Raw genomic sequence first — 23,545 nt, 5'->3', positions numbered from 1 at the left:
TCTACTTTGTTTTTATAATTTTTTAAACCTATATTGTACTGCTCTTTTATTTTTCAATTCTTTTATTAGATATTTTCTTTATTTACATTTCAAATGCTATCCTGAAAGTCCCCTATACCCTCCCCCCGCCCTGCTCCCCTACCCACCCATTCCCACTTCTTGGCCCTGGCATTCCCCCCTGTACTGAGACATATAAAGTTTGCTAGACCAAGGGGCCTCTCTTTCCAATGATGGCCGACTAGACCATCTTCTGCTAGATATGCAGCTAGAGACATGAGCTCTGCGGGTACTGGTTAATTTATATTGTTGTTCCACCTATAGGGTTGCAGACCCCTTCAGCTCCTTGGGTACTTTCTCTAGCTCCTCCATTGGGGGCCCTATTGTACTGCTCTTAAAGTAGAATATTTCTATAATGTAATGATAATAACATCATAGTTGCTGTTTTAAAATCTCTAAATTTGGGAACAGAAGCATGATCATACTTTGATAGGCTTCTCTGGATTTCAACTACTTTACATAATAAAACTGCATCTCCACCTTTATTGTTATATAGCTAATAAATTTATATATTTTTCTCTTTTCCATTTATTAATTTTTTTCTGTAATTTATCTCCTCTCCATTTCATTTGTTTCTTGACTCTTCATTGAAATTTAAGTATCTCTCACAAATCTTCATTGAAACTTATGTATTTTTAAGCGGTCGTAATTTAAGTAGTTAAAATTACTTGTTTAACTATTAAAATACTTAAATTAATTATACAACCTATGAAAGAAGTAAAACTTGCTGATATAAGCAGTTTGAGGTCAGCAACATTAGATTGTTTTCTGTGCCTTACTTGCTTTCTCAATAAGCCTTATAGCTAGTTGATAGATAGATGTGCTAGTTTGAGCAGTAACAATAGCACATATTTACCTTAACCCCCTTAGAGGTGAGAATGTCTACATTATAATGCATCTATTCTTTGGAATGTTATTGTATATGTTGCTTTAATGACTGTATTTCCCTATTTTAAATTAAAGGAGGCTAACATCATTTTGTATAAGGGTACAAGTTTCTCTTCATGTCTTTTTATTTTGTCCCCTTCCCCAACTTTCTTAACCTCAATCAGTGGGAATTTGATGATACTACTGAACATGTGAGTAGATTTTTACTGTTTGGCCAAAAAATCAGACCTTGTATGCTTGTGTTTCTCCAACATCAGCCTTTCACTTACTCATGATTGGATATCACATTTGCTTGGATATCACATTTGCATGAACTAATGGACTGTTGTTAATTAATCTTAACAATGTATGCACTTTTCAGTTTGTTTCTGGTTTTGTGAAATGAGCATGGTGCTACTGGTTGCATAAAAAAGGTCATGTGCTTATAGCATTTATTTTGGTTTCTGCTACTAACTCTGCCATGTGACACAGTTAGAGGAAGCATGCTTCAAATGGAGTTGTCACATATGTGTCACGTCACGTGTTTGATGTAGGTTACTAATATTTTCTACACCAAGGTTGTTCAGTAATTATATCACATAGTATAATTACGACACTAATTAACTCCATCTATACCTGGCTAAATTTTGTCAGATATAGAAAACAATGAATGGCAATAAGTGAGAATTGTCAAGAAATAAAGAGTTTCACAGAGGAAGGGTGCTCTTTAATATATACATATAGCTTTAGTTACTTGTAAAGGGCCTATTCTATGGAAGATATTCATGTGATAGGACATGTACCATCTAAGTACTTACAGGAAACAGTACAAAGACTAGGTATAATATATATATGAAACAGTTATAAATTGGAGCCAAAAATATCCTAAATAAAGGTGTAATGCCATGGAAATCAGTGGCAATGCTCATATGGTTATAATTTCAGAAATAACTGTGCAAGATGGCAGCAGTATAGTTGAGAACTGAAGCAATGCTCTGTAGTTCCATAGGTGACAATATTTATGTATATTTGGGCTAAGAAAAATGTGTTACCTGTCTGTAGTGGTGCACAACAGGTGCAGCCATGGAGATGAGTGAGACTTACCTCTGGTCATGTGACTATGAACCGATTAGTTGGACAAAAATAAAAGCTTTGTATAATAAAACCACTGTGGAATCTCGGAGTAGAGAGGTAAACTCTGACAGCTGAGGTGTCAGAAGAATAATGAGTCCTTCATCATTTTGTCTTGGAGAGATATTGAAACATAGTAAAAAGAAAAATCATATAAAGGTTACAAAGAGCAATTTCCTTTCTTAGGCTGAATAGAATTAGCATTAATTACTCTTTTGGTATTCATTATTACACTATATGCAAAGCATATAGAGATAAATGTGCTGTAAACATTGACCCTGAAAAACTTTTGGTCTCTCAGGAAAAATGGCCATAATGCCAATCAAAGTGTTTTAAATGCCACAGAGTGCCATGAGACCTAACGTATAAATATTTATTGCCAAAGCACAAGGCTCCTTTTGGAGTTCTTGGAAAATATGAATAGTGTATCAGATATCATAAAATTGAATACAAAGCAATATCTTATGTGGCTAAGACCCATAGTTAGAAACACACTTACAATATGATCCAGTGTATATATGTGTTTGAAAGAAATGTTTTGTAAAACCATATTTATATTAAAATATGTAATGAACTCAACATTTTATGCTCAAAGCCACTGAATTTCTTACTTTATTTGAAACTGCTCATGGTTGATTAAATTGATTTCATGATGCCCAGAGCTGAACACTGCCTCATTGAAAAAAACAGCACTTTAATGGGTAAATTGGAGTATTAAAAGACAAAAAGTTTATGAAGAACAATTAAATAGAGATTTTTCTAATTTCTTCATGAAGTGACCAAAATCCAGCAGAATTTGAAGGGGCAGAAATGAAAAGGATCAGATAGAGGAACATTTAAGCCAAAACTCGACAGAAGCTTGCTGATGAAGACTTTAAAGAGGTGTGGTGGAAGGTTGAAGAGGTGTCATCAGCCATAAAACCATGGAAGTGATCAGGGAGAGTCTACTATGGGGATGGCTTTCCAGGTTGTCCAGTTGAACTTAAGACGATATGTCATAGGGAGACACCAAACAGATTCTACATTGTATTGCTACTTAAAGCAGAGGTTCAAGTTGGGGCTGCACATTAGTTGGGGATATAGTGAGAAATATTTTCAGTTCCAAAATAAATGCAGTTACTTTTCCAAGTCTAGAAGGCAATGAGGCTGGTGGCACTAGGACAAGACCTTAAGAACACAGACTTTTAGAAGGCAAGAGTACAAAGTGGGACAGGAGGTGATGAGAGGCAGAAGGATTTCTGACTTTTGAAGTGGTCACCCTGCCTCACAGAGGAGTCCAATACCACCATCCAAATGCAGTCCACTTAAAGACAGAAAATGTAGCTCAAGTATTAGCATGATTGTGATAGTTGTGTTATGGTCTCCTAAGATTCTAGTAGTGTATAGGACTTGACCAGTTTCAATGTATATTACATGCTGTATCACATAACTGGAAAAAGAGAAAGGCTCAGGGATAAAATATCTCTAATATTATGAATGAAAGCTGTATGATAGAATCGAAGTTTTTGTATACTTGATAATAGAACTTCTTCTATATGCCAAGGTTGTCTGCTATCTAGCAGTAATCTTGAGAGACCTCATCAAGAGGTTAGCATCTATACCACCATTGTTTCTGAATATCCAGTTTTTCTACCATGGTATATAATACTGCTCACCACGTCTGGGTGTCCTTTGTGACAGCATTTCAAGGTCCTAAAGATAAAATATATATTTTCTGAAAATGTCCATCTATGTGTCTGAATAAAGTCTTCAAGCACTCAACAGGATGGTATTTGAAATGTTTCAATTTCCTCAATGATGATATTCTTATTCTTTTGAGAAAGTACCCTGTCAAAGCTGTCATATTCGGCCTCAGCTTCAGCAGTAATGTTCCGTGGAATCCATAAATTGCTTTGCTAAGAAAATTCCTACTGTATTTCTTGTGGCCGTGTTCACTCACTCCTCACTCACTCAGGTTCCCTTTAGCTTGGGAAGATAATGATATTGAATAGTTTTTAAAATGTATTCAAAATCAACTTGAAAATATAGCTGTGCAAAAGAGTGAAGTAGTTTGTTACTTGCTCCATATATGTTTTGTCTGTATGGAATGTATATGGATCTAAAAACAAAAACAAAACAAACACACACAAACACCGAAACCAAAAGCTAGCCAGGACTTCCAGCTGAAGGACTGTGTAACATCCAATTTAAAGAAACAGTTCAATGATGGTCTTAACGCTATAATAGTTCTGGGCCCTTATTAAAAGAAAATTAAGATTTTTTTTTCAGAGTTAGTTTTCCAAATTATCAGAAATAAGTAAGCACACATTACTGATCTCATAAACTCAAGTCTCATTCATAATTGCATGAGCTCTAGCTAAATATCTAGAATATTCTCATCGTGTGACGACTTTTGTTATCAAGCTATAAAATTAACCAGTCATTATTTCCTGATGTCGTCAGAATATTCTTCAGCCCCAGGAAATATCTAGATTCAACAGATCAACCATTTATTTATCTAGCAACTTCCTGGGGGCAGAAATGCCATACTGACATCTGCCCTGTCAGCAATCTAGCTACATGTCAGGGCATTATCACCTTGGGAAAATGCTGCTACAGAATAACAGCTAGTGTATCAGATGGCTGCGATATGCCAGACACAGATGCAAGAATTTTCCTGATAAAACTTACTTATCTTTCACCCACCTGGGATTCTAATAGTCTAACTTTATCTTGGGAAATACAAATGTAAATGGGTAAGCACTCCTAGATTACTCAGCTATTACTTGTTTTATATATCTCAAACATTTAAGAAAGTTTAAATTCAAGAATATTAAGGAAGTTTGGTTCCAGATTTCAGTTCTAATACTTCTGAAAGCTGCTTCTGAGGATGCTCGAATATCCCCAACTTCACTATTAACATCCAGACCCACCTCCATAGCATGAGCTGAAGGCATGGAACTTGAGTGCTTAGCATGGCTTCAGGGCATGTCCAGGCATGCACAGAAATCAGTCACCTTATTTTCCTCCAGGTTCTCCCTGGCATGCTTTAAATCACTGTTCTTGGCATGTGTCATTTCAGGACATGATCATCTCTGGGCTACAGCCTGAAACTTCATACTCCCTTACTGTCACAGCTTACACCACCAAAGGAGATGGTGCTCGAAGCAAGCCCAAGCTAGTGTCCACCACTGGGGCAGGTAATGTCTTCTGTGCATATTTCTACCTTCAGCCAAATAGTAAACATGGATGTAAACTATGATTGTCTTTCATTATGATACACTGAGAGAAAATAGACTGCACTCAACTAGAAAGCATTTTTCTATGATGAGGGGGGAAAATTTATGTTATGTCTAAAGAATCCAAGTATTCTATTCAACAAGTTTTTTTGAATATCTATATGAGTCCACTATCATTTATAGAGCTAGGTATATAATAACAAAAAAGAATTTCTTTTCATTTTATTTATTTTCTGATATGGATTAGTAAACTAGCAAGTTTGCATGTGAGAAAATGTCTTCAGGGCATGTCCCTTCAGAGCAGGCCCTAACCCTAACCTTAACCTTAACATAAGGTAAAACTAATGTATGTAGGCATGTTAGAGGGAGGCTCTTTTTCTTGGTATTAGGGCTTTTTGTTTGTTTTGTATTGTTTCTTTGTTTTGAGGTGGGATCTTCTTAGTTATTAGCCTTTCCTGCCTTGGCCTATGCCACATGCAGAGCAGGTTATCAAAACTGAATGTAGAGGAGCTAGATTCATGAAGGTCGAGGAGAAAGGCATCTAAGCAGAGAAATCAGTGATTCAGCACCATCACCACGAGGATTCTGCTTTGTTTCTTTTCCTGTTGTTGCAATGAAAGGCTGACAAACGTAACGTTAGAGGGAAAGGGTTGGGTCTTCAAAATACACTGTCATATGAGAGAGGTCAAGGCAGAAGGAATTTGAAACAGCTGATCACATTGCATCCCTAGTCAGTATGCAGCAGTGAAAGCTTGGGTCCTTTGATTAAGCTGGAACTCAGGTCCTGGCAGTGTTGCTGCCTGCATCTAGGCTGGGATTTTTTTCTCTTAATTAAGATCATCATCCCCCACAGGCCCACCTTCCATGAGATCCTAGATTCTGTCAAGTTAGCAGTTGACATTGACTGTCACAAACCTCTCTAGAGTGGAGTTGCCATATGATTGGGTTTATGGTTTACAGCTTTTATTTTCTCTCAATTTCTAACCTTTTCTGTGAGGCTTTAAAAGAACATAATTACACAAATGGTGGAAAACAAAACATAGGTTGAAGAATACCAAAAGGCTAAATAACTTCAGATCACTCCTTCTAGAAAGACGGGCAGCTTCTTTGGTGCTTGTTAGATCTGTTTTGCTTGGCCACATTAGAGAAAGCCAACAGGAAGATCTAGCATCATAAACTGATAAATTAAGGGATAATTACAGAAGGAGTCTCCTCCAATCCTATCCCAGTGCAATCTCCCATGGGATGCTTCTGCTGTGGTTTTGATTTACTCCTCCTGAGTTGCCTCTTGCACAACTTTGTAGGAATTCCTCTGTGTAAAGAGAAAAAGCAGAGAACAGCTGTGATGTTGAGCACCCTCCTGGGTGCCACCTCACTGCCAAATTTGTCTAAATGTCACAAGATTTGCCTTGCTTGAGTCCTGCCACCTGGGCTTTCCTCAAGATGGCAAAACTCCATCAAGATAAAGATGTTGGGTTTTTTTTTTCCATTTTCTTTCCCTCTCTCTCTTTTAATTTTAAAACTATCATTGTATCACCCTATTCTGCCATACTATGAGGGAGACATTCAGTGAGTAGCATGACATAGGACTGTGATTATAGGAGCAACCACTGTGAAAACATAGATAGGTGATAAAATCCCAAGTTGAACAAAATAGTTTGTTCTGTTTATATGGACATACTTTGGTATTACTAATGCTTTATGTGAGTTATCCGATTCTTATTGAGACTTAGGGACAGGGACATAAAAGCACAGTGTATATAGAAGAGCAGCCCAAATCTTCACGAAAGGAATTCTTTTCACAATATCACTTTCTATCACTGCACAAGATTTTTGTAAGTGTGGTTCTTGTTCATTTTGTCCAATTATGTTGATATTTTCTTTCACAATTTCTATTCTTTCTTACCTGTGAAAGACCTAAATAATGAAATGAGAAATGCTCACAGTGCAGATACCCGAGTAATACTCATTGTCCTTAAAGAGGCTATCTCATGCTCCTATGCTGCTTACCTACCTTGTAATAGAAAAGCATCCCTTCACCCTGGTCTATTTTTCTGCAATCTGTGAACATATTAATTCACTTTGAATATAATCAGAAAAGTGCCTCTTCTGTTTCTGAGTCTGCAATGAACACCTAATAACAGTTATAAAGGTATATAGTTATAGCTTCTGTGGATACTTTGGGGGTCCCCTTGAAATTTTATATTAACAGTAAAAACCTTGTCTGTAGGTTTGTTTATTGCACATCATTTCTAGAATCAATAAGCAATCAATCCTTCAAAATCAAGTAGTGTCCCTAACTTAACCAATCTGTGTAAGACTTATATCTAACATGAGAAAACTCATATGGAACTAGCTTTTCTGTATTTGACTGCTAGTGATGTGGATAGCCTCTTCGTTAATAATCTCACTTTTCTGTATCACAGCTACTATGTTGCCTAAGGCCTTGAGATTTAAGACAACCAAAAAAAGTCATTACTTTGCAGGCTGGAGAAATCTCTCTCTTTCAGGGGTCTGAAGTTCAGCTCCCAGTTCTCATATCAAGAGGCCCACAACCACCTGTAAACTCCAGCTCTGCAGCATCCTACCCCTTGTCTGGCCACTGTGGGCACCTACACTCAAGGTCACATCCTCTTACACAGAGAACTACATATAAATGTAATTTAAAATAATATAAAAATCTACAAATCCATTGCTTTGACAGTTTTTGTTTATTGTTCCATGGATTTTAGTAATCTGTTGGCTAGCTGTGTGTTGCTGGAAGTATTTTAAATAGTACTGTCTAGCTCCTGCTCTTGTGCCTCTGCCCCAGCAGCCAGGCCGGGTATGCACTGGTGGGCAATGGCTGACCCATTTTATCTAGTGGAGACTCTCTGGTCCTCAGCTCCCAAATCGTCTCCACCCAGCTCGCTAAGTTCCTATTGGTGGGTCCCTACCACACCAGCACCATGCTTCAAATCCCTATGGCCTTTGTGGTGTACATCAGACAAACTCATGCTTTGCAACTGTACCTTTCTCTCTTCAACCCAGATGAACCACTGAGTGAAGGAAAGTACAACACTAACTTAGTTCAGAAACAATGGTAACTCAGTCTCTGAACACAACAACTGAAACCTAGTCTTGTAAGCCTTATTAAAAATCTGATTCCTCTGGTGGAGATTCCTTGCTGATTTGCCATGATACCAGGGAAACTCTAGCAGCTACGTCTTACCCTTATTCTGTCCTGTTCCAAAAGGACATAACTCTCTCCTGCTTCATCTCTTCCCCTCTCCATCCCAGAAGTCCCGCCTATTTGCCCAGTGATTGGCTCCTTTATTCATTAGGGGATTGGTTCACAAGAACAACCCCAAGCCCATCCAAAATAGCTGTGTGTAAGGGTGATCAAAGGACAGTGACTGGAGAATTTGGAAATAATAGACTAAGGGCCGTCAGCTATGCTTACTGCTACTAGTCATGATTTAAATGGAGGGTGAGTCTAGAACATTCGAAACTGTGGGCTTCAGTTGACCTCCATAGATTGATCTTGCAAAGAATTTTGATCTAACCACATGTATTAATCATTGTGCCATCCTAAGATTTTAGAGAGTAAAAAGTCTAAAAAGGGAAAAGAATTAAAAATGCAAGAGGAGGTACTAACACGTCACGAAAGTCCAAAAGGAGGCTCTGACATGTCCCAAAGGTACAAGAGCATGCATGGATTTACACGTCACAAAGGTGCAAGACAGGCGTTGACATGTCATTATAGTTAGTGTTACCTTGTTGACTATGCATCTTGGCCTCTGTGTCTGTTGTTTACTAAGATGCTGTTAGTCCTCACTTCAGCCATCCTCAAAAAATGTGAGACTTTTCTAACACTGTGAAAGCTCTCAAGCATCAGTACTATACAAAGTAGAATACCCACTCTGATACTGGCCTGACCTTCATATGCGGTCCCCATTGTCTCCTATGAATCTACATATAGGACCATCAGTTCCACCACCTTATCTTTTTCAGTAGGTAGGCATAAGTTTATAAACACAATTACCCTATGAACTTTCTTTTTCCTGCTCTGAGCCGTGTATGTCTTGGTACAAGGTTTTGTGCAATGCAAACAAATTGTACATGCTTCTTATTCATAATGGTGTCATTATATAAACTTTTGGAAAGTTATTTTCACCAGATATGGAGTGATGCTATTTTCTTTCCTTTCCCTTTTGAATCCTTTTGAACTTAAAGTACATTATTCCATCCCATGGTCTCTAGCCCAAGGACTTTATATCCTAGAATAATGTAGACTGTAACAACAGTGAAAAAGTGTCTACATATTCCTATACAAGCTTTCACTCCTACTGAAGAACAATTCTATGTTTTCACAGTGTCAGCATTATTGTTTATAACTTTCTGGTATAACATATATTTGCTAATTTGAGTCCTAACAATATTTTAAAGTGAATCATTAGTTTGATAATAATATAATCATATATGGCTAGCAAGTTTATATGTGTATCGTTTCACATTTCTTATTGAGACAAGAGGCATAGAATCCACTTTATTTTGTAGTTTCTTGAAACCAGAATTTTATAAAAGGTTATTAAATATATTTAAGAGAAGAGATTCTTCCTGAAGCATGTAATGCTCCTGCATTGGGGGCCCTGTGTTCCATCCTATGACTGTGGGCATCCATTTCTGTATTTGCCAGGCACAGGCAAAGCCTCACAGGAGACAGCTATATCAGGGTCCTTTCAGCAAAATCTTGCTGGCGTAAAGGGCAGCCATTCTTACTACTCCATTCTGTCTGCTCTAGTTCCAGGGAAACCCAGGCTCGTGATTAACCACACCCAAATGAATACTGCCCTCATTCAATGGCACCCCCCTGTGGACACATTTGGACCCCTTCAGGGCTACCGACTAAAGTTTGGCAGGAAAGACATGGAGCCACTCACTACTCTGGAGTTCTCTGAGAAAGAAGATCACTTCACAGCCACAGATATCCACAAGGGTGCATCATATGTCTTTAGACTCTCCGCCAGAAACAAAGTGGGCTTCGGGGAGGAAATGGTGAAAGAAATTTCTGTTCCAGAAGAAATACCAACTGGATTCCCTCAAAATCTCCACTCAGAAGGCACCACTTCAACCTCTGTTCAGTTATCGTGGCAACCACCTGTCTTAGCAGAGAGAAATGGAGTTATCACCAAGTATACCCTCCTGTATAGGGATATCAACGTTCCTCTTCTTCCAATGGAGCATCTTATTGTTCCAGCTGATACTTCTATGACACTCACTGGCTTAAAATCAGATACTACATATGATGTAAAAGTACGTGCTCACACGAGCAAAGGGCCCGGGCCATATAGTCCAAGTGTCCAGTTCAGGACACTGCCTGTGGATCAAGGTAGGATTTGTCTGCTTATGGCCTTCCTCCTTTAAAGGAATATCGATCTTTGGAAATCAATATATTGAAGCTGTAAATAACTGATCGGCCCATTCATATTAATAGGTTCAGCTCTACAAGCAGGTAATGTATGTATGACTTAATCCGTTTTGAAAACCATAGACTTCAGTTATAGAATGCCATTGCAAGGCTGGCTGGTAGTACTCTATGTCTTCAGGTAAGATAAATATAGGATAGTTGGCTGAATTGGAGAGAAAGGAGAGTTCTTTTTGAGAATGGGTATTAAAATGAATGCTCTAATCAGGTAGGCAAATCACATTTCTGTCTTTGATCACATTTCTGTCTTTGTTCTATGTAGGCAGCATCTATACTAAGCCTTATGATCCATGATGGAAAAGAACAAGTATGTGCTTTAAGAATAGTTTAAATACATAGTTTTTCCTTTTCCAGCAGTGTTTGCAAAAAATTTTCATGTCAAAGCAGTTATGAAGACTTCAGTGCTGCTGTCTTGGGAGATTCCAGAGAATTATAATTCTGCTATGCCTTTCAAAGTAAGTATTCTTTGCACAAGTATAATGGACAGCTCATAGTGGCACGTTATTTGTACCACATACAGAAAACTTTGATTTGGACAGAAGGGCTATGGTTATAGTTTCATGGTAAAACATTTGCCTAGCATGTGTGAGGCCCTGGATTAGCTCTCCAGTACTATAAAACAAAGTTGATTTGGGCTCCTAGGTTCTAGTGTTATTTGTGACTTTCATGAACTAGTTGCATGTGGAGCTTTAACACTGTGACCTTTTTCATTCTAGAGAGTAAATAGACACCCAGAGTCACACTGACATGACTCACATGGTTCCTAGTAAATTGAATTTGAACTTTTACAACAAAATAATTCTTTCCATTCACATTAAAAGGGGGGGCAGGTCTGTATGATTTCAACTAATTTTCAATGCAGTGTTCTGTATGATTTTAAGATTGCATTTATTGGTCTGAATGCCAAGCACTTGAAAAATAAAGCTGACTTGCAACTGAGATCTTCAAAAATAGCAACAAGTAGTTATTATTTGTGAAATGAATAGAAAAATATTCTTGGTAAATGAAAATATATTTAGAACAGGATTTAAAACCTTCTGGTAAATTATGGATATAATACATTGAAAGTGTAGAACACTTTTAATTATGATCATATGTAACTAATGTGTTAAATCCTGAAAAGTTATTGTGTTATTTCTTTGTTGTGCATTTTTGAGAGACTTGGGGACCTTTTACCTTTGTAGAGTAAGAACTATCAAGAGAATTGATGCAGACACCAGAATTACAAAAACTTTTGAGATTAGAAACTGCCCAGAAATAGATTTGAGCTGACAAAGAAAGTAAATAACAATTGGTTGAGAGGCTGAAAGCAATTTGTGACTGATTGTATCTCTGTAGATTCTTTATGATGATGGGAAAATGGTGGAAGAAGTGGATGGCCGAGCTACCCAGAAGCTGATTGTTAACCTGAAGCCTGAGAAGTCATATTCCTTTGTGTTAACCAATCGTGGGAACAGTGCTGGTGGATTGCAGCATAGGGTGACAGCAAAGACTGCCCCAGATGTGCTCCGCACCAAGCCTGCCTTCATTGGGAAGACAAACTTGGATGGCATGATTACTGTGCAACTGCCTGATGTTCCTGCAAATGAAAACATAAAGTAAGTTAATTCAAGGAAAGAAAGGCAAGTAAATATAGAGCCTGTATTTCAGTGTTATTGTTGTTATAAAAGGATGGATTGCTGACTATAACATGGAAGATTCTCCTGTGTAGGCTCATACTTTTACTATCCAGGCTTTATCACACCCTCTATTCATATTCATGCTAACACAGTCTCATCATTGTAACATTGTGGGGTTTTTATTTCTGTTCCAGCCATATTATTTTGAAAGAGAGACGACCAGTTGCTAAAGTACAATTTATTGTGGCATATGAAATACAGTTGATAATTGGCAGTTAGCAAATAATGATACTTATAACTGAAGAAAGTATTAAAATTTGCAAAAAGATTGAAAGAAGCTAAAGAACTTAAATATTTGAAAATAATATATGATAGTGAGATTTTGTTTGTGTGCTAAAATATGGAAAGGATTCAAGTACAAAGTAACATTGAAGGAAAAATTAAACATTAGAAAATAAACCACACAGCACTATGTGAAAACCAGTAGACCAGTCAGTTGAAAAGTTTGTCCAAAGATGTATACTCAGCTGACTTCATAACTAATAGAATAACAGACCATTTCATTGAAGTATATGAAATATAAGTGTTGGGGTATATCTTAGCAATGAAAGGAAGTTGGCCTCTGTCTTCAATGAGTCTTGCACAGAGTAGGAGATATGAGAAGAGACTAATAAGACTAATGTTACAGTTATCTTCAAGACTTACCATGCTAACATCACTTTGAAGGTCAAATAGGAAGCTTATAAACTATAAGCCAGAAAGTTACATGTTCAGGGGCAGTACATATTTTAATTAGGGCAGCATGTAGTCCTGTCAGGCTGGACCCAGAACACTTGGTCATGATGAGAAGTGGGGGAGGGTTGGGGATGTAAAAGGGTAGACAAGAGGCATGTTGTACTCAGCAGGTTGAGCTGTATTCTATAGACAGCAGAAATTCACTAAAACTCTAGATGCAAAAACCAGTGTGATGTCTATTATATGATATCTCATTTTTATCTTTCTGTTTTAGGAGCCATTTACTGAATATTTGGTAATATAGTAGATTACCTGTTTGGAAGGAAAAAAATAAATTTTTATTTTTATTGTATTACATGATAAAGTCAAGATGAAATTTTTGGGAAATGTTTGAAGTTGTACAGAAAGGCATGTGATCATAGTTCATGTACTACTACAATAACCAGAGCCCCCTAATGTGGTTGAGAAATTTTTTGAGATGTCATCACATAGTCAGTTGGCATTGGACAAATTACACAACTACAAAGTAGGACAAATAGTGGCCCACAAAAGAGGCAAAGGAAAGTGGGAGAGACACTTGAGCAGAAGTGCAGCAGGGGTCAGTATGTGCTTTAAAGAGGTCAGAGGAAGCAACAGTATCACACATGGCTCAGGCGTGTGAGCTTAGAGAACATAATAGACTGGGACTATTCATCAAAGTGGTAAAATATCAAGAAGAAATCTGAGGCAAATTGGACAGGGTTACTATTCACCAAAGATGTGAAATACAAAAATGAAAATCGCTGTTGAACTCAACAGTGAATATATATTCTAAATGAGGTCTTTGTATGACCTCAGTCAGAAGTGTGGGTTCAGAAAAGTGAAGTGATACTATAGGCACATATCTGGGAGCCACCCGAGCAGCATTAGCTTTTATAGGGAATGGCAGAACATAGAAGCAATAAGATGAAAAGATGAAACAAAGATAAAACATAAAGGTTGCAATAAGAAGAGAGTCCACTGATGACTGAGAACGGTTTCATATATAGAGGGCAACTTGTGAGGACATGGTGGCCAAGGCACTATATGGGATGGGACATTTAAACAGTAAGTGAAGAACTCCAAGTTCCAGCCTGCTATGGTGACACTCCTGTAATTCTTGAACTGGAATGGCTGAGGCAGGAAGATTGGAAGTTTGCAGACAGCTTAGCTTAATAGCAAGTCCCTGTCTCAGTCACACAAAACAAGAGAATTCCCAACTTTGGACAAGATAGCAATCTTACCCCAAACTGAAAGAAATAATGAAAAATAAACCATTTTTAAAAATAAAAATATGAAAGGAGAAATTTTAGTGAAGTATAATTTGTGGAATTCAGTCAGGATTAAGGAGTAACTTTGACCCACTTTATACTCAGCCAAATCAATCTTGCCTGCACAGACCTTCGCTTGACGTTTATTTGATAAAAACGATGGCAGGTTTCACCACAAGTAATAGAATTTCCAAAATGCACTTAGATAAGGTCTTCATTTTGTCTAATCTTCTTTTTCAGTTTCTGAAAATTAAAAGTGAAAATATAATGCCAGCACATTTTTATCACAGTAAAATTTAATATGAACGCAAGATTATATTTATGTGTTGACTTTTTAATTCATTCTGGGTTTCTGTTATTATTAACAGATAAATATATTTTTGAAACCACTTTATTGAAATATAATGGAAAAATATATAAAGTGGTAGGAGGTAGACTATACCTTTGGTCTACCATTTGACAGGCAGAGGCAGGATGATCTCAGTGATTGAGGACAACCTGATCTACATAGTGAGTTGCAAGCCAACCAGGACTACATGTAAGAGCCTGTCTCACAGAAAAGCAAAACAAAAAAAGTGGCACATCTTTTAACATACAGAGTTTAATCTGTTTTTATTATAATTATCATCCATCAAACTATGGAGGCCCTAGACCTAGCAGACACACTTTGAACAGCTATGGCGTGGCAGACAACGTGGCAGAAGTTCATTCAGCAAAAAGTTCAAGCTATATTATTATTCTTTTTTTAAAAAATATTTTTATTATTACGTATTTTCCTCAATTATATTTAGAATGCTATCCCAAAAGTCCCCCATACTCTCCCCGCCCACTTCCCTACCCACCCATTCCCATTTTTTGACCCTGGAATTCCCCTGTACTGGGGCATATAAAGTTTGCGTGTCCAATGGGCCTCTCTTTCCAGTTAAGCAACACTTACTTGACTGACTTGGGAGACTTGAAAATGATTTCTGTCACGATGTCCTGTGATTGGCTGGGCTCCTAACCCAGGTTTAATAACTTATAGCGGCATTGTAGAAAAGGTAACATCTATCCCCAGGCTTTTACAAATCACACATTTTGCAGGGTGGTAGTGGCACATGCCTCTAATCCTAGCACTCAGGAAGCAGAGGCAGGCAAATCTTTTGAGTTTAATGCCAACCTGGGCTATAGAGCTAGTTCCAGAACAGCCAGGACTATACAGAGAAACTTTATCTCAAAAAACTAACACACACACAACTGCAGCAACAACGACCATTAAAACACACACACACACACACACACAAACAAAAAATGAAATTCAGGTTGCTATCTGGATGGGGAATAGAGGCCTCAAAGCAAAGAGAAGGAAACAGCAGGTACGTGGTCTCTTAGAGCACATCCTATCTTTTCTGTTAGAATCTAGCAAATCCATATTGTGTACACAGTGTATTTCTAGTACTATGTCAAAATGAAGTCCTATCTTATCATAAGAACCAGAAAATGGCTCTCATGGATCTGATGAAGTAGGGAGCTCTGGAAACAGAAAGCAGGTCAGCTCAATGCAGATGTCTGGAAAAAGAGTGCTGATGGAGTTGGTTAGATTCAATGTAGATTGAGAAAGATTTGAGGAAGCTTAAAAGTTGTAGATGACTACAAACCAGCAGAAAATGGGGATGATAAATTCAATTCATTAAACAAAACTAGTGTTTCCTTGAACAAAACCGGAAAAGTGAGCGTGACAAAGCATAGTGAGTGACATTGAAGCTCGCTGTGTTTTCATGACTTTTCTTGGTTGATCAAGAAAATGAACTGGTTTCTTAGTGAAGCCCTTAGTAAAAATTGGCATTTTTATTTATTGGTTGCAAATTTCAGTTTCATGTTCCAACTTCTGAACGAGTTCAGATGTTACAGAATGTTTTCTGTGCTTTAGGGGTTTGTTTTGGCTGTTTTGTTTTGTTTTGTTTTGTTTTGTTTTGTTTTAGCTTGTTCAGTGTTACTTTTGACTTATGTGCTTTAGACACCTCTACTTGCATTTAGAGTCAGAAAAAAGCAATAAAACTTCGGTAACAGGAGGAGACATAACTAATAAAGAAACAGCTGTGGAAAATCTGTTTTCTAGAAATAAAATAAAGATTCTCAGAAATACATTTCTTCTTTCTGAAAAAAAATTAAAACAAAAACAAAAATTAAACTACAAATGTGCTGGAGCAGAAAGAACATCAAATCGATAGGGAATGAAAAGATCTGATTAAAAATATTGGTCCTCTGAAGGCTCTAGGCCCCAGTGTAGGGGAATGCCAGGGCCAGGAAGTTGGAATGGGTGGGTTGGTGAGCAGGGCGTGGGGAGAGGGGATGGGGGTTTTCAGAGGGGAAACCAGGAAAGGGATAACATTTGAAATGTAAATAAAGAAAATATCTAATAAAATGCATAATAAACTTATACTAATGTTTATGTTAATAAATTATTTTCAAGGGCTTATTAAAGGAATAATGGTTGAAACATGTCCATTCTGTCTGGCATCTCTATTTCTGTACATGGGATGAGCAGTATAATTTCAAGAAGGTCCCATATCATCCTGTGCCATTTACAATAGTTGGCAAATTTTGAAGTTGAAAATACTGTAGTGTTTTGTCCAGTATTCTGTGAATGAAATGCAGAAAGCAAACAGAACTGTATCTGACCTGTGGATGCTAACTTCTTCACTATAAGCTATCTGGAACAGTGCTGAATAACATTGTCTCCTGTCTAGCAAACGGTTTGGTGACTGAAAGCTATTTGCTTACTAATAGAAACCATGCTTTTCTCAATCCCATCCACATTAATTGTGAGGTCTTAACTCCTAGCCTGTCTTTACCATGTGCTAATTAAGTGGTTTCTTATCCACTTAAAATATTCCTTTTGTTTATGTGTATATGATAGAGCATGCTGTGCATGCATAAGCCAGAAAAGCATGCATCTTACCCTAAAATTGGAATTAAAGGTGAGCCACATGATGTGGGTATTGGGGACTGAACTCAGGTCCTCTGGAAGAGCCTGAAGTACTCTTAACTAGATCCATCTATCCAACAACAAATTCTTATTCATTTATCGAAGACACAGCTCTTTATTTCTGTCTTTTTCTTGTACTTGGCTCTTATCTTGTCTTGTGGAGACAAGCAAACGGCTGAATTATTTTGTAAGCAGCCTCAAGGATGCATCCAGCTCTGTTGTCATGGATTCTGTGATGCTTCAGTCTTAGTTTGTAATAGTTGTGAAGACAGAATACCAATTCGAGAATGCTATAATGCCACCATTATTCCAACATGAGGCACATTCATGACAAAGGGCTCTCCTGTGGTTTTTATGTAGCAGCATTTTACTCTGATTGATTAAAACTGAAAGCAGAGCCCAGATTGTGCTTATAGATAAAGCTACTGACAGGTGCCAGGTACCAAGTATAAAATTAGTTTCATAATGGCTTAACATTTCAGAACAGAAATAGAAAATTGTATTCTCTATAGTCTCGGGACATATTTGGTACACAAATATACGGGCAAAACACTCATACACACACACATTTACACACACACACTTATGTGTGTGTGAAATAAATAAATAAGAAATAGAAATTAAACGATGCTCCTTAGGCAGATAGTAGAACAAAGAGCGTTCCAGCACTTAATCTGGCCCCAAGACTGGGATGCTGGGAGTGTCATAATCACTACATCGTGTAGGTTGCCAGAGTTACATGAAAGACAAGGGAAGCCTTCCTATTTAGCACCTCACTGCTTCATCAGTGAAGTGAATGAAGCTAAGGCTAAATAACCTCCCATTCTACACACAGCTAAAAAGATTCGACATCTTAATCTGAAGCTAGAAATTGGAAAGATCATTCAGCCTACTGTTGGTTTTCTATGATAAAGTAATTTGATTTAAGCAATACATACAAAACATAACAGGAAAAATTATGTGAAGATTGACATTTATCCTTGAACTTTGAAAAAGATTTTGACCTCCAGTTAAATAACAAGTTTCAAAATGCCAAGACCGATTACAAATGCTAAAAGGCTGGCTACATCTGAAGTAGGACTATGTAACAAAGACCAGAACTTGCCTTCTCAGATAATTATATGGAGCTTGCACCCTTGATAATAGTGTATTAAATGAAATTACTAAAACTTTCCTTAATATAATTTAAACTATGAAGGTTGTATTTAACTTATCTACTTAAATCTAATATAGTGAAAAACAATCTCATAATTTATAAGTGGTCGTAGACTTTCTAGATACGTTAATTAAGATGATTTTAACCTATTCTATTAACATAATAGTTGAAGTCTTTGTTGACAAAGGTGTTTTAAGCCTGAAGTCCAGGCTTCAGGCAAGTAAGCAAAGTGCAATATAGAACTTAGTTTTTATTAAAAACATTTTCCATTTCAAAAATTTTTACTCAGTTGGTATCATTTTGTCAATATACATTTATAGGGCATATATCAGCTACCTATTTGACCCCTACCCTTATCTGAGTCCTCTCATCTTCCATAAGGTAAAATGTGAGATTAGAAAAAAGATTACTAGTGAGCTGATAAAGAAAAATATAGTAAGGATTGTGTCTCCTATGTAAGCTCTATGTGACCATGTCATTATTTTTCTAATGAGAGGAGAAAGAGCTTGACAAAAATGGAAATTGTAAACTCTCCTAGAGAACAACAAACATTTTAACTACTTAGTTTAGAAGAGACACAAATCCTCAAGAACCACATAGGCTAACCATTTCCACTGTTCAGAAGAAAAGTAGTTCCGTGATAGCCTGCCAGTGTTGAGTGAATTGTGAAGAGATTACATGTACATCTACCTTAATAATATTCTTTTAAATATCAAACATAGTTTAAACAGTGTAAAAACAATATAGATGCAAAATGGTCAATTTATGAAACAGTCCTACCAGAAGTCAGAAAATAGTTCTCTTGTGAAGTAATAAGTTAATTAATATTTAAGGAAAGAGAATTAATTTGAGCTTCTAAGCAGTTGGGACAGAATGGTCAAGGATGTGTTGACCAAATGCCCCACGATCAATTCAAAACACCGAAAGCCAATCTCGGTATGACTCAATGTGGGAAAAGGGATTCAAGCAAGATTCTGACAGGCCTTGCAATACCTTGGTCTTTATCCTAAGAGAAATAAGGCTCTATTGAAATATCATCAGGGGTTGAAATGGCACAATCAATTTTGTATTGTGAAATGAAAATTTCAGAGACCAGACTAGAAAAAGATAGTTGGTAGAGAAGAAAAGTTATGGGACTATTGTTCAGACATGACAACAAAATGGAATGAGGCCAGATGGGTGGCAGTAGAGTGGCAGAGAAGCGAATTTCTCTGGAGATGGGGTTCAGAAGTTAAGAGCACTTGGAAATGAACCAGGAGAGGGGAAGGAAGAAAGTGAAAACAGACTTCCAATATAATGGCCACATCTCCTGCTGGGGTTGCAATGGCTATGGTGCATCCTGAGAGCAGGAAAGACTTGGTTTTCATTTTCTTGTCACCACAACAATGCCTAAGTACTTTGGCACATGAAGTTGCCGAATCTTTGATATTCAGAAGAGATTTCCAGGTGAAAATAATTATTTGTGCAGTATTTACATAAAGGTAATATTATAAGTTTGGAGTGAGAATGCACTCTCCTTGGATTAAGAAAAAGAGAATGAAGAGAAATTTGGAACAGAGTGTATTAAAATTCTATAATTTAACAGTTATGCATCCATAATAAATTCTGATACAATGGTAAAGTTTCTATAGTAAATCATAAATGGAGGAAAGTCGAGATTGTTGCTAAAAAAAAAAGGCATAGAATTGTTTATGGAAGGTCTTACCTATATGCTAATAGAAGTTTTAAAGAGACAAAAAATCTCTTCCAGTATAACACCATGTAGGCATGAGGTGCCTAAAATCCCCAGAGTATTGATGCAGTGCAGTGCTGAGGCAGTGCAATGTTGATGCAGTGCTGTGCTGTGGAAGTGTCCTGTTGATGCAGTTCAGGGCTGGGGAAGTGCAGTGTCAATGCAGGGCAGGGCTGAGACAGTGCAGGGCTGAGGCAGTGAAGAGTTGATACAGCCCTGTGCTAAGGCAGTGATGATAAGGCACTGCTGAGACAGGAGATGGAGCAGAGAAAGCACAAACCTTTCGAAAGAATTTGGACAGTAAGAGATGGGAGAGACTGCTGTGACTGGACTGTGGTTTTTCTCTTTTTGTATTTTGGGTTTTTGTTGTTGTTTCTTTGTTTGTTTAACTTGTAGAAGAGAGGATTTATCTAGGTTTACAGTTTCCTGAGACAGTTTCCATGACGCCCACTAAAGGCACATCATTTGAGAGCTCACATCTTAAATCAAAAAGAGGAAAGCACACTAGAAATAGTAGTAGGCTGTAAACTTTAATAGACAACTTCCATGGGCACACTTTTTCCAGCAAAGACCTCCTGAGCCTCCTCAGACATCCCCATGAAGTGAGGACCAAGTACTTAAATATCTGAGCCTGTGGGGGACATGCTCATTCAAACCATAGATGGAACAGCTGCTTATATATAGGGGCTTTCCCCCCCCCCCACCATGTCTCCATCTTCTAACTAGTAGGTACTTGGCCAGGACTTCTGTTTGCTTTGATTTTTCAATAGTGGATTTAAGTGTAGTTGATAGGCAATCTGTAGACTCCAATGGGAAGAACAAGGTTAAGATAGAAGTACGTGCATTAGCAATACTGTGTTTAGTGGGATGCCTTAGGAAAATAAGAGGAAGGAAATAGAAAACCATTAACCAACCAGTGTCATGATAAGGATAGCCCCAGGCATCTTCTGTACTTAAAGAAAAGATTATGGTTTATGTAGATGGTCAGGTAGAATAGTTTGCTAGAAAGACGAGGAGAATTTTCAGATAGCATTTTCTCTATCAGTAAGTGATCTGAATCCCTTTCCCTAAGATGTCGATGCTCAGTCTCTGAGTCTGCATGAGAAAATGATATTGTGGAAATGAAAATAAAAGTTCAAGAGACAAGCTGTGTGGAGACCTAGTGGCCTGTCTGTATCTGAGGGTCATAAATTTATGGTATGAGCTGCACTGTTATATTATTTCTCATGCTTTATTTAGTCTCCTGAGCTTAGGGACAGAAAGTGGCATGAATTTCAACTGTGGCCTTGGGAGAAAAAGACAGCTAAAAGCAATGAGTGCCTTAGTTATTGTGTGAACATCTCTGTAAAGATAGAAAGGAAAGCAAAGCTGGCACAGGCACAGTTCTAAAGGTATGAAACTCTGACACACACACACACACAAACACACACACACACACACACACTCACATCTTCTAGAAAAAAATGAGAAGCTGGACTTGGTAGGTTTCTGATGATGTGCTGGGACATATTACAAATCCTCCATTACAGAGAACAAGTTTTAGATAATATGAATTCCAGATTGCCAGATTATCATGAAATGTGCAAGGCTGTTCTGAAGGCCATTCTGCCTTCCTGCCCTAGATGAGTGCTTAGATCAGTAGGCAAAAGAAGGTGATAGATATCTAACCATCCTGATAATTAATTGCTGTGACTTAAGCTGCTCCATTCTTATCTCACCAGAGAGTTCACTGAATAATTGGGGGAAGAGTGCTGAAGTAAAACTATGGATTTTTATGTATAAGAATGGCAACTTGATGTGAAAGAGGAAGAAAAATTAAGAGAAGTCATCAGCTTGAGGATCAATCAGAACCCGCAGGGAAACAATAGGCACCCTTTGCTAACCCCCAGTGTCATTGCTGTAGGAAGAGAAGCTCTCCTGACTGCGCAGGGATGAAAATCAAGAGGCTCCTTGACAAGTGTGTTTATCAAGTGCATCTGCACTGTTATTTTGAACGCTCAGTTGCAGCTCTGTCATTTCTCTTCGTGCTCATTTAACATGATGGACTTCTTTGGCAAACCCTTCAGGTGGTAGGAGGGTGTGAATAGGATGAAGCTTAGTCTGGATCATAAAATTAAAAATATTGGCCTATTTCACACCCTCCAACTCTTATTTCTCCCCATCCTCCTTGATCATCATGCTTCTTTGTAGTAAAGAAAATGAATGGGTGGCTACTGGAATCTTATGCACCTGTGGATTAGTTGTTCAAAGAACCATGGAGAAAAGAGTATGGTTTGAGTTGAGTTCTTGATTAAGGGAAGAGTTTATCAAGTCCCTTCACCTGTGTGGTGTAGAATCTGTAGCATGCTAGTGAAGAATGTGGCAACCTCGCCAGTGTCTACTGGCCTCTCTTCCGCACGGTATGCTGCACAGACTGCCAAGCTCGATCAGTGCTATTATAGGCTTTTCTCCAGAGAACAGGCTCATGGTCTTTTTTTTTTAGAATATACAACTGAAATTCAAGGGTGTTAAACAAGCTGTCTTTAAAAAGGAGCTCTAATAGGAGTTTTAAAAGAGCCCTGAGCTGTTAGTAGCAGAGCCCCAACTCTAGGTAAGAGACATCTCCAGGTGACAGGATTGTCAACAGAGTACTTGTGGGAATCACAGGTCAATTTTCTAGTAGTGATAGTCTTGAAGGCAAAGTGATAGGAAATTAATTTTAGCAGCATTTGATTTAACCCAAAATATCCATGTTATTGTCATTTGTTACTGTATCATCACAACTCAATTATCACTGAGATACTTTACATTGTAATTTTATACTGTCTTTTACACATAACAGCGTATCCCAGTTCTCACCAGCCATATTTCAATGTTTGATGGCCTCAGAGGTCTCACAGCTATCATCCTGGACAGCTTAGCTCTATCAGATATGTGTGGGAGGAACCTTTCTGTAGCAGAGAGATTGCTGAGGGGCTTTTCTACATCTCCTTTGACTCAAAATAGCTCATGTAACAGGGCTGGAACCGCCTCACTCCTTGTTTTTCTTGGCCCCATGTGATAGCTGTCTCTTTTTAAATTTATAAATCCATTCCTGTGTTTATGTATATGTGTTTTCAATTTTTCTATGAATCTCTATCAAATTTACGAGATTCTCAGAAATAGGATAAATGAAAAAATAAATGAAAAACCATCATGAAGGTTTCAATGAATTTCCTCACTGTCTGTTTAAATTGAGCAGTTATTTAATTGTTCTTATTTTTTATCTGTGCCCAGCCTTTAATCTCTTTTATCTCTTTAATCTTTTTTAATCTCTTCCCAGTCTTT

The 23,545-nt window shown here is 37.6% G+C and overlaps 1 protein-coding gene across 52 annotated transcripts in view; it reads left to right on the top strand.

The window, feature by feature from the left end:
• Ptprd (protein tyrosine phosphatase, receptor type, D) overlaps positions 1–23,545 on the top strand; it is a 2,270,506-nt gene that overhangs the window by 2,115,087 nt on the left and 131,874 nt on the right. For 20 of the 52 annotated variants that reach the window (NR_160919.1, NM_001352630.1, NM_001352628.1 and 17 more), the window contains 2 exons: positions 11,098–11,195; positions 12,079–12,338. Coding sequence is in view for 50 of the 52 variants with exons in the window: in NM_001352630.1 (NP_001339559.1) it covers positions 11,098–11,195; positions 12,079–12,338 (358 nt within the window). In the remaining 2 variants the exon portion in view is untranslated. Of the gene's footprint in view, positions 1–1,109; positions 1,137–5,116; positions 5,235–10,056; positions 11,196–12,078; positions 12,339–23,545 lie in introns of all 52 variants that reach the window. The other 32 variants (XM_017320046.2, XM_030253324.1, XM_030253326.1 and 29 more) reach the window with 6 other exon arrangements.

This window comes from Mus musculus, chromosome 4 (genome assembly GCF_000001635.26).
Source record: "Mus musculus strain C57BL/6J chromosome 4, GRCm38.p6 C57BL/6J".
NCBI lineage: Eukaryota > Metazoa > Chordata > Mammalia > Rodentia > Muridae > Mus > Mus musculus.
Note: the sequence above shows the minus strand (reverse complement) of the source record. Positions and strands in the feature narration are given on the sequence as shown.